Genomic DNA, 14024 nt, shown 5'->3' on the forward strand with positions numbered 1-14024 from the left:
TTTCTTTCCTTCTTTCTTTCTTTCTTTTCTTTCTTTCTTTCTTTCTTTCTTTCTTTCTTTCTTTCTTTCTTTCTTTCTTTCTTTTTTTCTTTCCTTCTTTCCTTCCTTCCTTCCTTCCTTCCTTCCTTCCTTCCTTCCTTCCTTCCTTTCTTGTTGGAGAGCAAACTGATGTTCTACCGAATTAGTGCTGTCCCATTTTGTGAACTTAGTGAATAATAAGAGTTATCTTAAGGAAGGCCTTATAAAGAAATTCATCTTCTTTCTCCCCAAATATAAAAACGTAGTACTTAGTAAAGAAGTGGTAAGACTTAGTGATTAGTCGTGATTTTTAGGTGATCCAGTAGGTTTATTACAAAGTTTGTTGTAAAGCACTGTGAAACACTATGTTAAGGCATAACTGTTACTATCATCTCTATTGTGTAGGGTCAGTCAGTGGGGACTTCATTATGGCTCAGATTTCCATATTTCCCCAAATAATGCAGGAGACATTTTGTTGCCATGCCTTAGGCTCCAAAACTCTGGGAGGAGAAGCTCTGTGGCCCTTCCTCCCCTGATCTTTCCCCAATCACTTGCTTGTTGCCTTCCAACCAGAGCTGTGCAGGAGGTGACGGGACAGAGAGGCATTGTCATCACCCGCTCCACGTTCCCCTCTTCTGGCCGCTGGGGAGGTCACTGGCTGGGCGACAACACAGCTGCCTGGGACCAGCTGAAGAAGTCTATCATTGGTGTGTGGGCTTCTCCTTAGGGACCTCTTCTGGTGGGAAGGGGATCAGGACCCTAGATAAAGGATTCTTGAGGGAGGAGGAGGCAGATCACAAGTGCCACCTCTGACACAGCTGAGTTCTCATTGCAGGCATGATGGAGTTCAGCCTCTTTGGCATATCTTATGTAAGTGTCTTTTGAATCACTTCTAATCCCCAAGCATGTAGTGACATCTTTCAGAAATCACCAACAGGTTTGTTTTATTCTACCTTGTTTCAGACAGGAGCAGATATTTGTGGGTTCTTTCAAGATGCTGAATATGAGATGTGTGTTCGCTGGATGCAACTGGGGGCCTTTTACCCCTTTTCGAGGAACCACAACACCATTGGGACCAGGGTAGGATGTTAGCTTCTAGCTCAAAAGTGTTGTGTCACTAGGAGTACAACCTCCAAATTTGAGCTATATTCTCTGTGACATCTTCAAAACCATCAAACCACATGTTTCTTGTTCTTTTATCTGATACATTTATGAATTGTGAAATGATTATCACAGCAGGATTAGTTAACACCTCCATCACCTCACATAATTCCCATTCCTTTTTTGTGGTGAGAACATTTAGTATTTACTCTTTTAGCAACTTTCAACTATATAATATAGTATTGTTAACTATAGTCACCATGCTGTGCATTCGATTATCAGAACATATTCATCTTGTAACTGGAGGTTTGTACCCTTTGACTGATACTTCCCCATTTCTCCCATCCCCCAGCCCCTGATAACCACCGTTCTGCTCTCTAATAGATGTGAGGTGATATTTCATTGTGGTTTTGATGTGCATTTCCCTGATGATGAGTGATGTTAAGCATCTTTTCATGTAGCTTTTGGCGATTTGTATGTCTTCTTTGGAAACTGGAAACCAATAATAGGAGGAAAACTGGAAAAGTCACATATATGTGGAAGTTAAATAACCAATGGGTCAAAGATGAAATCAAGAAAAAAATAAAAAAAAATCTTGAAACAGATAAAGATGGAAACACAACATACCAAAACTTATGGGATGTAGCGAAAGCATTTCTACGGGGAAGTTTATAGTGATAAACACCTACATTAAAAAAAAGAGAGAGAAAGAAAGATCTCAAATAAGCAACCCAACCTTACACCTCAAGGAACTATCAAAAGAAGAACAAAGTAAGCCCAGAGTAAGCAAAAGAAAGGAAATAACAAAGATCAGGGGAGAAATAAATGACGTAGAGACCCGAAAAACAATAGAGAAGATCAATAAGAGCTGATTCTTTGACTAGATAAACAAAATTAACAAACCTTTAGTTAGATTTGCTAAGGAAAAAAAGAGAAGGCTCATATAAAGAAAAGTATAAATGAAAAAGGGAGATACCACAGAAATGCAAAAGATCACAAGAGACTACAATTATAAACTAACAAATTGGACAAACCTAGAAGAAATGAAGAAATTCCTAGGAACATACAACCTACCAAGACTGAAACATGAAGAAATAGAAAAGTCTAACAGATAAATACTGAATAAGGAGATTGAACTAGTAATCAAAAATCCCCCAACAAAGAAAAGCCCAGGACCAGATGTTTTCCCTGGTGAATTGTGTCAAAAATTTAGAGAAGAATCAACACCAAGACCTCCTTAAACACTTCCAAAAAATTGAGGGGGAGGGAGCACTCCCAAGCTAATTTCACAAGATCAGCATTACCCTGATACTAAAGCCAAATAAGGACCCTACAAGGAAACTAGAGATCAGTATCCCTTGTGAATATTGTGAATATAGATCCAAAAATTTGCAACAAAATATTAGCACTAAATTCAACACATTGAAAAAAATCATACACCGTGATCAAGTGAGATTTAACTTCAGATGTGAGGATGATTCAACGTACACAAATAAATAAGTGTGATACACTACATTAATAGAATGAAAGATAAAAATCATATGATAATCTTGTATGTGCAGAAAAAAAAATTGACAAAACACAGCCTCCTTCCATGATGAAAACTCTCAACAAATTGAGGATAGAAGGAATGTACCTCAATATTATAAAGGCCATATGCGACAAGTCCACAGCTAATATCATGCTCAAAGGTGGAAGCTTGAAAGTATTTCCTCTAAGATGAGATGTAAGACAAGTGCGCACTCTCACTACTTCTGTTTAACATAGTACTGGAAGTCCTAGCCAGAACAGTCAGGCAGGAAAAAGAAATGAAAGGCATTTAAATCAGAAAGGAAGTAAAATTGTCTCTGTTTACAGTTCATATGACCTTATATATAGAAAATCCTAAAGATATCATAAAAAATTACTAGACTGAATCAATTCAGTAAAGTTGCAGAATACAAAGTCAACATACAGACATAAGTTGTGTTTCTGTACACTGACAGCAAGATATCTGAAAAAGAAATAAAGCAATGCCACTCATAGTAGCATCTAAAATCAGTAGGATGCTTAGCAATAAATTTAACCAAGGAGGTGAAAGATCTATATGATGAAAACTATAGGACATAACGTGAAAGAAATTGAAGAATACACAAACAAATGGAAAGATATTCCATGTTCATGGATTAGAATTAACATTGTTACAATGTCCATACTACCCCCAAACCATTTAAAGATTCAATGCAATCGTTATCAAAATTCCAATAGCATTTTTCACAGAAATAGAAAAAACAATCCTAAAATTCATATGGAACTACAAAAGACCTAAAGAGCTAAGGCAATCCTGAGAAAGAAGAACAAAGCTGGAGGTATCATGCTTCCTGATTTCAAACTATATTACAAAGTTATAGTAATCAAAATAGTATGTTAGTGGCCTAAAAATAGATCAATGGAACAGAATCAAAAACACAGAAATAAACCTTTGCATATACTATGAACTACCATTTGACAAGGGAGCCAAGAATACTCAATGGAGAGAAGAGTCTCTTTAATAAATGCTGTTGGGAAACTGGATAATCACATGCCAAAGAATGAAATGGGAGCCCTCTCTTATACCACTCACAAAAATTAACTCAAAATGATTAGTCATTTAAATGTAGCACTTGAAACTGTAAAAATTCTAGAGGAAAATAGGGGAAAAGCCCCTTGACATTGTTCTTGTCAATGATTTTTTTTGGATATGACACCAGAAGCACAAATAACGAAAGTAAAAATAAGTAAATAGGACTACATCAAACTCAAAAGCTTCTGCACAGCAAAAGAAACAATTAACTATAATTGGCTAATTGAACATAATGAAAAAAAAGAAACTATTAACAAAATGAAAAGGCAACCTATGGAATGGGAGAAAATATTTGCAAACCAAATATCTATCTATCGTCTATCTATCTATATATTTCATAAGGAGTTAATATCCAAAATATATAAGGCACTCATTCAAAGCAATAGCAAAACCCCACAAACAATCTGATTTAAAAATGGGTAGATGAACCACGTAGACATTTTTCCAGGAAGACATACCCATGGCTAACAGGTACATGGAAAGTTTCTCATGTTTCAGTGAACCAGATTCCTCAGTGTTCTTTAGATTCTTTTGTTTCTTTAGGCTGTGTTGTACCAAATATATCCCAAAAAGAATGTCTTACGGAGAAATTTCATCAGCTGTCTTGGGAAAGCTTGAGTGACTTTCAGTATATTAAGAATATTCTCAGGCTCATCTATAATCAACTCTGGTTTAGCTATGCATGCTCTTCATTTGTAATAAGAATTCAGTGACTTCCTTAAGTTCCCAGGTCCCCGAGGTAAGCTCTGAATACTCTTCTTTTCTCCTTTAGAGACAAGACCCTGTGTCCTGGGATGCTGTGTTTGTGGATATCTCCAGAAGTGTGCTGCTGACCAGATACACCCTGTTGCCGTATCTCTACACCCTGATGCACATGGCCCACACGGAGGGCAGCACTGTCGTGCGGCCTCTTTTCCACGAGTGAGTGTCTAGCTCTCATCCCAATGACTACGGGATAATGTCGTTCTGTGTGATGGCTTTTGAAAAAAAAAAGTGCTTCCAAATTAAATTAAAGACATGATTGCCCTTTGCCAGAAGCTTTCTGGGCGCAGACCATATGTTATAACTCCTTTTAGCACAGCATCAGTCATGTCCTAGGTCCTCGATAAAAGGCTACTGAATGAAAAAAAAATTCAAAGTGATTACAATATAGCATGGAATACTTTCTTTTTCAATGGGGCATATGAAGAGCTGCTGATCTTTTGTAGCAGCTCAGGTCACAAAACAAGGCCAGATGTGAGGGATGGAAATGAGGGCTGAAGGCCATTCTCGCATTTCAAACGTGCCATGGTTAAGAAACATGAAGATATGTATAGGTGAGAACATGTCTAAATCCAACCATTTCTGGGGTTTGAAGAACATGACAGACAGAAAGGAAGTATGTATCTGCTTAAGGGAGACCTAGGGAAAGAGTTAAAGGAAGGCTTAGAATGCAGCTGGATTTCTGACTTTGATCTCAACTCGAGGAGTTTTTTCAGGGTCTGGGCCTGAGGCCCTGTTGGGGTCCTGATTGTGGTACCTTGGTTTCTCTTTACAGGTTTGTGTCAGACCGGGTGACCTGGGATGTAGACAGGCAGTTTCTGCTGGGCCCAGCCTTCCTGGTCAGCCCTGTCCTGGAGCCTGTGAGTATGGAGACCTCTGATGAAGAGAGAATTAGAGTTATGAGGCCCAGAGACTAGAGGTAGCGGAAGAGGCCTGGTCTGCTGGGGATCCTGAGATGTGGTCTCTTACTCTACTTCTGTCTCTTCCTCTTCCTCTGAGCTGAAGTCCGTCACTTAGGTGCTCTGGTCCTCTGCTCCCTCATCTTTAAAATCAGCATAACAAATTCTGATTCATAGGATAATCAGGAAGGAAAGAACCTTATGATATATTTCAAGATAGAATCATTTCTTTCTTAACTAAAATAAGGAGTATGGGTCAGAAACAAATTTTACAGGATTGTTTATACCAATGTGTATAATCTTGTTTCTGGCTAGCACTTCCCTTCCTTCTATAAGATGTTCTCATGCAGGAAGAGCCATTTCTTCACTTTTTCTGTTGATGTATAGGCTTCTGATTAAAATACCAGCTAATTGCATCCTCTCCAAAACTTACTGCTCTAATCATAATCCCTGAGGTACTGGCACCATAAAATCTGCAAAATTTTCCTCTGCTCCAGACCCAACCTGAGTCTGTCTCTTTAGAGAGGGGGTGAGTCTATAAGCAAATGATGACTTTTTCTCCCAAAGGGCTTTAGGGAAACCATTAATTTTGGGTAGGCAAATCTCCCATTTGCCAAAAGGGTAGGGAAGAAAGGCTTCCCTAACATTGCTGACCTCTAAAAAGATGAGCATGTGGATCCAAGGCCAATACTATTGTTTTGACCCTTTAACTGTACAAATTGGTTACACTGCCCTGGATAGAAGAGCCTACCTCCCAAGACTTGTTTGTGTTTAATTTTAGAATGCCAGAAATGTCACTGCGTATTTCCCTAGAGCCCGCTGGTATGATTACTACACGGTAAGTTTTTCTGATGATTTATACAACTTGGGAAAATGGTAGTGTGCACAGGCTTCCAAATCTGACACACCACTGGTCAGGTTCTGGCACTGTAACTCATTTGATGTGTAATCTTGGACAAGTCATTTTAACCTTATAGCCTCAGTTTATTCACCTCTAGGTGTAGGATAAGAGCACGTCCCTCACAGAATTGTTATAAAATAACGTATTTTGTGAGTGTTATGTTTGTGTTAGTTTTCATCTTTCACAGTGGCATATAATGGCAACACCAGTAAACACTTGAAATTGTACAGTAAACTATAGTTTTTGTTCATATCATCCCTCACGAGACTGTAAGTTCATATGCAAAGGGGCCTTTCCTCTCTGTCTTTTTGTTAAATATCTCCTTTTATAGCATAGATGCTCCAGGAGGAGCTGTTAAATGTAATCTCCTGAGGTAAGCCTGGTCTTAGGCGGTGTGTAAAATGCACTCGGTGGTATGAGACCCAACCCTTGTGTGCCGGAGCAACACAAGTGCATTTCGAAATGCAAGATGAATACATCATTCTCCGTCCTAGAACATTCTAGTCTAGTCTGAGCGCCAGAGACTCAGCTGGAAAAACAGGGCCTTTCAAAGCAACCTCAGGGCCATGTACTCTTATAGGGACACAAGTCAGGCTTCGATTCTTGCGGAAGAATCAAAGGAGGTGTTTCCTCTCCCTATAACCAAACCTACTCTTCCGACTTTTCTGAGGAGAGCAAAGCAGAGGACTCAAAATACAGGAAAAGGACGGCAGGAGGCAGAGCATACTCTGGCCCTTTCAGTCAGTGGGTTTGCGATGGGATTAGGTGAAAACCAGACTGGGACAATGGAAGTCTTGTTCCTCCTCTGTCTCAGGGAGCCCTGAGTCCTTCCCTGACACCTTCTCCTTTCCATCCCCCCACCCCTTTTATTTTTGCTGGGCTGGATCTGTCCTCTGGAGGCCCTCGTTAAAACTCGGCTATGTGCTTCCCAACCAGAGCTTTCCAGGAGGCGGCAGCCAACTGTTTTTAAGTTACCTAGCCTTGTTCCTGAATTTGCATGTTGACCGCTCCATTCACTCCCAGTCAGTGATTCTGAGTACACTGAGGTTCCCTGGAGCAGGGCCAGCACTAGGGTGCAGTAAGTGAGGTGCCTGGGCATGCCGTTTAAAGAGGTACTCCTTCCTGGGCCTGAGCTGGCATTTGCATGACCCTGAGAGTCAGCACCGCCTTAAACTATGCCCCCTGGGCACCTCACTTGTCTCACTCTCATCCCATCCTGGCCCAGGTGCAGGCCACCTTTCTGAACTCCAGGTGTTGGAACACTGCAACAGTTTCCCCATAGAGTTCGCCATTGAACCTGGAGCTGATACCTGCGTGTCGTGAACACTAATGCTTATGTACATAATTGTATGCACTACATGAAAGAAAGGGAAGTGAGAGGGCTTGTAAAGAAAAGTGTCTTTTCTTTACAATTTGGAGATTGCTGATTTTATACATGGTTTTTAAACAGAAGAGCTTTGGTTGAGGAAGGAAAGGAAAAAAAAATCACGTAGGAAGCCTCAAGTTGATGGAGCAAGCCATTTAGAAAAAAAATAGTCTTGCTGTTAAATTATAATGAAGATTCCGTGGTGGGGATTAATGGAGTAGTGTCTCCTTGATTAATCTTCACGTGTTTGGGTACCTATTTTTTACAAGAGCAGAGGTTGTCAAACTACCACCCACAGCCACATCTGTCTGGTTCATATGTTTTTTATAAATAACGTTTCATCGGAACACAGTCATGAGCATTTGTTTACTTATTGTTAACAACAACTACGCTCACAATACAACAGCAGAGTGGAGTAGTTTCACCACAGGCCATCTGGCCTGCAAAGCCTAAAATATTTACTATCTGGTCCTTTTTAGATAAAGTTTGCCGATTCTAGTTCTAGAGGATATACATACAGTATGAGACCTAGTCTACCATCTGATCATGTGAAAAGGAACAAATTCATTATTCAGTATAAGGAATGCTGTGGAATATTAAAACATGGTGTCAAAATTTAGAAGAAGAAGAGATACAGATGTACTGGTTAAAAGATGGAAGACACCAGGGGGAATATAAGATTGGAAAGGTACCATGAAAGATATATAGTGTGCCACAAATACATCAGAAAGGTAGAGCTCTCTCCTCTGGTAAAAATCCTGAAGGACAAGCATTGGAAAATGGAAAGGAAAGTAAAATTCACCATGTTCCCTATCTCTCCGTTCCTGTTAGCAGTCTGTTATATACTTTTGCTGATAAAAATTTGTGCATAGATTAGTGTATATGTGTTCTTTTTTATTTACACAAATAGTATCTTGCTGTACATACTATTAGGCTTCTTGGTTAATTCACTTAATAATATATCTTGAAGATCTTTGTATATCAAAGAACTTTGAACTTGAATTCTTTGAGCTTGAAGCTCTTCCCATTTTTTTTTTTTTTTAGCAACTGTATTATATTCCATTGTATAGAATCATTTAGCGAACCACTTCTGTGATGGGCATTTAGGATTTAGGTTTGCCTGTTTTCTTTTTATATTGTCATGGTACAAGGCTGCAGGAAACACCATTTTACATTTATCTCTGTATAAGCTTTTGTCAGTAGAATTTCTGGGATTTAAACATTTGACAGATATTAGCAGATTGCTTTCCAAAAAGGTTTGATCAGCACCCAGTCCCACTGACAGTCCATCAACAGTAAAGTAGATAAATAGATTGTATTCTGTTTTTTAAAACTAATATTATAGATTAATGTAAGTACTGAACTATTGCTACACAAGTAAAAATGATGAACATTACAAACATAATATTGAGCGCAAGTAGCCTGAAACAACAGAGTTAAAACATGTATGACATATAAGTTCAAAAACAGGCCAAAGTGATAGAAAGCAGAATAGTAGCTGCCTTCAGTGTGGTGACTATTATGAGAGAGAATGAGAGAGTCTTCTGGGGGGCTGGTAATATTCACTTCTTGATCTCGTTGGTGGCTTAATGGGTGCGTTCGTTCACCGGTAAAATTGTACTGAGCTGTATACTTATGTTACTTAAAAGTTTAGCGAGAAAATTAATATCCGCAGAGAGATAAGAAGCTATACTTAAAACAAGAAAGCATGCTATAAAAGATGCATATTCACAAAACCTTGGAAATTAAAAGCATGATGCAGAAATTTAAAATTTTGTTTAAAAACAAATTATAATAGCACCACCCAGAAAATAGAACAACAACAACAAAAAAACAAAGATGAAAAGCAGGGGAGAAAACATAAGGAAGTCCAACTTAGCTTATACTACCACTTTTTGCACAATTTTTTTGCTGTTTGTACAATGGAACTTGGGAATTAGCAAATGCCTCAAGTGAAGGATAGGTGAAGAATGTATGACTCCTATCTTGGTGATTCCCATTTCTCAAGGATCATGACTCCTATCATAGCTGCCTTGGTAGCTCTGAATTACCATCCCCACACTGTCCCTCCTGTGCTCATCTGACCAGCAGAAGCAGGAGGCACTCCTTACTGCTTGGTCCTTAGGCCTCACTTGTTTTATGAAGTGGCAGGTGCCTCGAGGCAGGACAGGTTGATGTGCTTTATAGAGTGGGTCTACTTCAGTAAGCCTGGGTCTTCATCTGCGCTGACTCTTAATTTCTCCAAATAAGGTGCAAAACCAGCAGTTTACAGCTCCTTCTAGAGCTCTCTGCCTGTCTCAGACATGCCTATGTGCTTGAGCATGCTATGAAGTGTCTTCTCCCCATTCCCCCTCCTTTCTGTCATTCTGGGCACTGCAGTTTGTAGACTTTATTCGGGAAGGGGGAGGCCTGGGACTAGTCTGACTTACCTTATTGATTACCTATTTTTATGAAGCTTAAGAGCAGGCAATGTGTATGATCGAAGTTTTTATCTACTTGTGGCCATTTTCTTTGTTTACAGTGTAGAACATATGTTGGGTTTTTAAAACAGTACTTCTCAGTCGTAATCAATGACTATACAGTTGATGCAAATTCCCCCCTACAAAGGCATTTGGGTTATCTATTCTTATTTTAATAGTGCTGTTCTGAGATTTTTACCTTATAGTCATATCTTAATGGATGTTTAAACAGGAATTTGTTAGACTGGCCTGGTCAGAAACTATTTAAAGGAAAGTAAACAAGCTTGTGATTAATCAAGTATTAGACATGAAATCATGAGATTAAAATCCCATCATATTTACATAATGCATAGTAGAATGGAAATACCATTGAGAGAAATAAAGAATTTGGCAGAGAGATAACTTGACAGTTTTGCAAGTGTTGAGTTTCACCTGAAGGTGGGATAACCAATGGAGGAAATGTCCAGTGTTCATCAGATATCGGAGTGAAATGTCATTAGAGATCATATAATTGGATTTTCTCATGCTATCAGTGAGAAAACCGAAGAAGGCCAGAGATGTAGGCCTGGAATTTTTATTAAATCCTGTAGACTTTGGAGTTCTGAGGCAAGCCCATGAAGCAGAGTCCGCCCCAGGGAGCACGGCAACAGTCACTGGGCTTCCTTCTGCCTACCCACCCCTACGGTTCATACAGGCAGACTATGGCCAAGAAGAACATAAGGGACCGAAGTAGAGGAATGTTATGGTAGCTTTCCTCCTTCCCTTTAAAGTAGTGATTATCAAATGGGTGAATTTAGCCTACCAGGAGACATTTGGCAATGTCTGGAGACTTTTCAGTTGTCACATGTGGTGGGCAAGGCGGGGGGAGGTGCTACTGGCATCTAGGGGATAGGCACGGATGAGCATCCCCAAAAACACAGGACAGCCCCCATGACAAAAAATTATCTGGCCCCAAATGTCCACAGTGCTGGAGCTGGGAAGCCCTGCCTTGGGTTGAAGAAACGTGGAAGGCTGGTTTCTTAGAAACTGTCACACAGGAGGCAAGATAAAGATGTTAAACATAAAGGAAGTTGTAGTGAGTTAAAGATAAGGATTTGTAAAGTAAGTCAGCTCATTTTAATTCTTTCTGTCAAGCGGGAGTCACTGCTTTAGTGAAGTTCGTGGGAGTGGGGAATGGGGGCAGTGACAGGAGACGGAGCAGAGACAAAGTGAGGGAAGGTCTAGAAATGCTATTGCAGCGTGTGTATCACGAGGCAACAAGGAATAAATAAAAGGCTTGCTCAACCTCCTGCAGCACTGCTCTCTGACACAGAAACAGGATGTAGAATGAGGGTAGGCTGAGAGCCACACTACGATCTCATGTAGTATGTACAGTAGAAACCCCAGAAGACAAGGGGTGCTGACATGATGTTGTAGCAGCATCGTGAGAGTCCACACAGTAGCTGAGTGAGCATGGAGACGTGTAATAACAGCTGTGGGCTGAGGGGTCATGGACGGGCACCAAGTCCAGAAGAGCGGACAAGTTGTCTAGTAAATGTGTTGGTCAATGAGGTGTGTTCTCTTCCTGTCTTGTCTTCTTCTGGCCCACAGGGTGTGGACATTGGAGCAAGGGGAGAGTGGAGGTCCTTGGCGGCCCCTCTTAACCACATTAATCTTCATGTCCGTGGGGGCTACATCCTGCCCTGGCAAGAGCCCGCACAGAACACCCACTTAAGGTGAATGACAAGGGACAAGGGGCCTCCTTTACCTGCCGGTTAGCTCAGATCCTGGTGAAGCCTGCCAATTTGTAAGCAGCGCCCTCAGACCCCGAAGGAATTTGGCTACAGATTTTTGTTTGTTGGATTGTTTGTGTTTTAAACTTTTTCAGACTTTGCACTCTTTGAACAGTTATTAACAATTTTAGATTTAAGTGGGTGAGATGATAGGTCTAGTTGATCACACCTGAAATGGAAGTCAAACAAGGAGCAATTCAATTCATACTAGTTTTAGAAGACTCTCTGGATCTTAATTGACTCTGCTAAGAAAACCATTGCTGAAAAATTGTGTAAGCCTCATTGCAACTGATGCTTGAGGCTGAGATTCCTCACGTACAGGACTTTAGAATTCTAGACCTAAGTCTATGTAATAATTAATAATAGCTAACATCAAGTGAATGCTTGCTCTGTGCCTAGATCTATACTAATATGGAGGTTTCTATTTGGAAATTATTTATTTTTCTTAACAAAAGGGAAAAATAAACTCTGTGATGTAAATACGATTATCCCCATTTCATAGACAAGCGAAGAGAGTCTTCAAGTGGTCGTAAGTAGTTGAGCAGGGACTAAAATCCATGTCTGTCTGATGCCCAACTAAAATTCTTAGAGCCATACTCATTTGATTCAAAAAATTCAGTTAAAAACTGAAGAACTTTGGACATTTTTAAACAGAGCTCACTCTACACGTGCTTAGGAAATTAGGTCATGAAAAAAGAAAGATCACATCAGGTTTTTTCTCACAGAAACAGTGAGTTTGCTTGTAGTTTCTTGTCGTACTTTTAGAGCCTTAAAGGAAAATTCTCCTAATTCATTCATTCGTTCATCCATTCATTCATTCATTCCTGACCTGAAATCAGAACTAGAACTAGATCACAGGTCTTTTGAATCCCAGTACCCAGTCTTTATACCATGAAGCACTTCCGTTATGTTTCTGTGAAAACCCTTGGTTTGTGGTAGTGGTTTTGTTTTTAGCTAATTGATCTTTCCTACCTCATTGCAGCCGTCAGAAATTCATAGGCTTCAAGGTTGCCTTGGATGATGAGGGAACTGCTAATGGCTGGCTCTTCTGGGATGATGGGCAAAGTATTGGTGAGTAGGGTTGCCCTGGATTTGTGTGAATACCACTGACTAAGGGACAGGCCTGCTTTTTATCTTTTCCACATTAAAACAGTTTTGCATTCTTAAACATTGCCATTTGTTATTTCAAGTGCACAATACCTATTGTATATGATCCTTATGCCTCAGGTAAATGAAATGTAGCTCTGAATCTCTCACCATTACCCAACTATACTAATTCACTGTGTGAGACAGCCGCATAGAGGCCAATGGGAAAGTTTCTTAGTAACCACCTGAGATATACTTCCATATGGTTTATGTTCAAGGGCACATTCTCTAATTACATGGTTTACTGTCCCAATAAGGAAGGCAATGCCTCTATCACCTGTGCTATTTATTTGAGGGGATTTTCCGCTCGGAGGTTACAGGAACTGGTAAATCTTGGGAGGAAAGCTTACATTCCATTAGCTATGTCTAAGCCAATGCTGTCCAGTGCAGCGATGGAAACAGACTGTATCTGTGTTGCCCAATATAGTAGCCATTGGCCTATGTGACTATTGCATATTTGAAATGTGACAAGTACATCTGAGAAACTGAATTTTTTAATTTTAATTAATTGTAATTAATTGTAATTTAAATAGATACATACTGCTAGTGGCTGCTATCTTGGACAGCACAGCTCTAGAGGATAGCCAATGCCCTCTGATTGAGTGGTAAGTGAATTAGAAAGAGATAGAATATGGGGAAGAGTGAGCAAGCCCCAAAGGTAGGAGGTAGGGTGGGGATGCCTATGCAAGACATGCCAAGCTTCATATTCTCCCTGAACCTGTGGCATACATTAAAGATAAAGGACAAAGAAGTCTTTTCTGTGGTTTTCCTTGGTCTCTGGAGATTGCCTTTAAAAAGGGTGCCTCATACCTCTGAAAATAAGCTGACCAAGACACCAGTGTTGATGTTTGTGATGTGGGTGTACATGCACGTATGCACACATATGTGTGCCTCTAGCAGTAGGAATCTAGAAATTCTGAGGTGACTAGGAAGATGTTGGGAATGGTAGACCTTGAGAAAGAGAAGCGGATTAAGAGTGGTGTCAGGAAAATGCATTC

The 14024-nt window shown here is 40.0% G+C and overlaps 1 protein-coding gene across 1 annotated transcript in view; it reads left to right on the plus strand.

Annotated features, from left to right (window-relative positions):
- The window catches only part of MGAM (maltase-glucoamylase), an 85856-nt gene that overhangs the window by 67710 nt on the left and 4122 nt on the right, over positions 1-14024 (plus strand). The window contains exons 38-45 of the mRNA XM_028106470.2: positions 592-725; positions 854-888; positions 982-1098; positions 4494-4642; positions 5259-5343; positions 6164-6220; positions 11699-11823; positions 12863-12951. Coding sequence (XP_027962271.1) covers positions 592-725; positions 854-888; positions 982-1098; positions 4494-4642; positions 5259-5343; positions 6164-6220; positions 11699-11823; positions 12863-12951 — 791 coding nt within the window. The remainder of the gene's footprint in view (positions 1-591; positions 726-853; positions 889-981; positions 1099-4493; positions 4643-5258; positions 5344-6163; positions 6221-11698; positions 11824-12862; positions 12952-14024) is intronic.

Source organism: Eumetopias jubatus, unplaced genomic scaffold (genome assembly GCF_037043125.1).
Source record: "Eumetopias jubatus isolate StellerSeaLion01/CBP00866 unplaced genomic scaffold, mEumJub1_p1.0 scaffold_14, whole genome shotgun sequence".
NCBI classification, from domain to species: domain Eukaryota; kingdom Metazoa; phylum Chordata; class Mammalia; order Carnivora; family Otariidae; genus Eumetopias; species Eumetopias jubatus.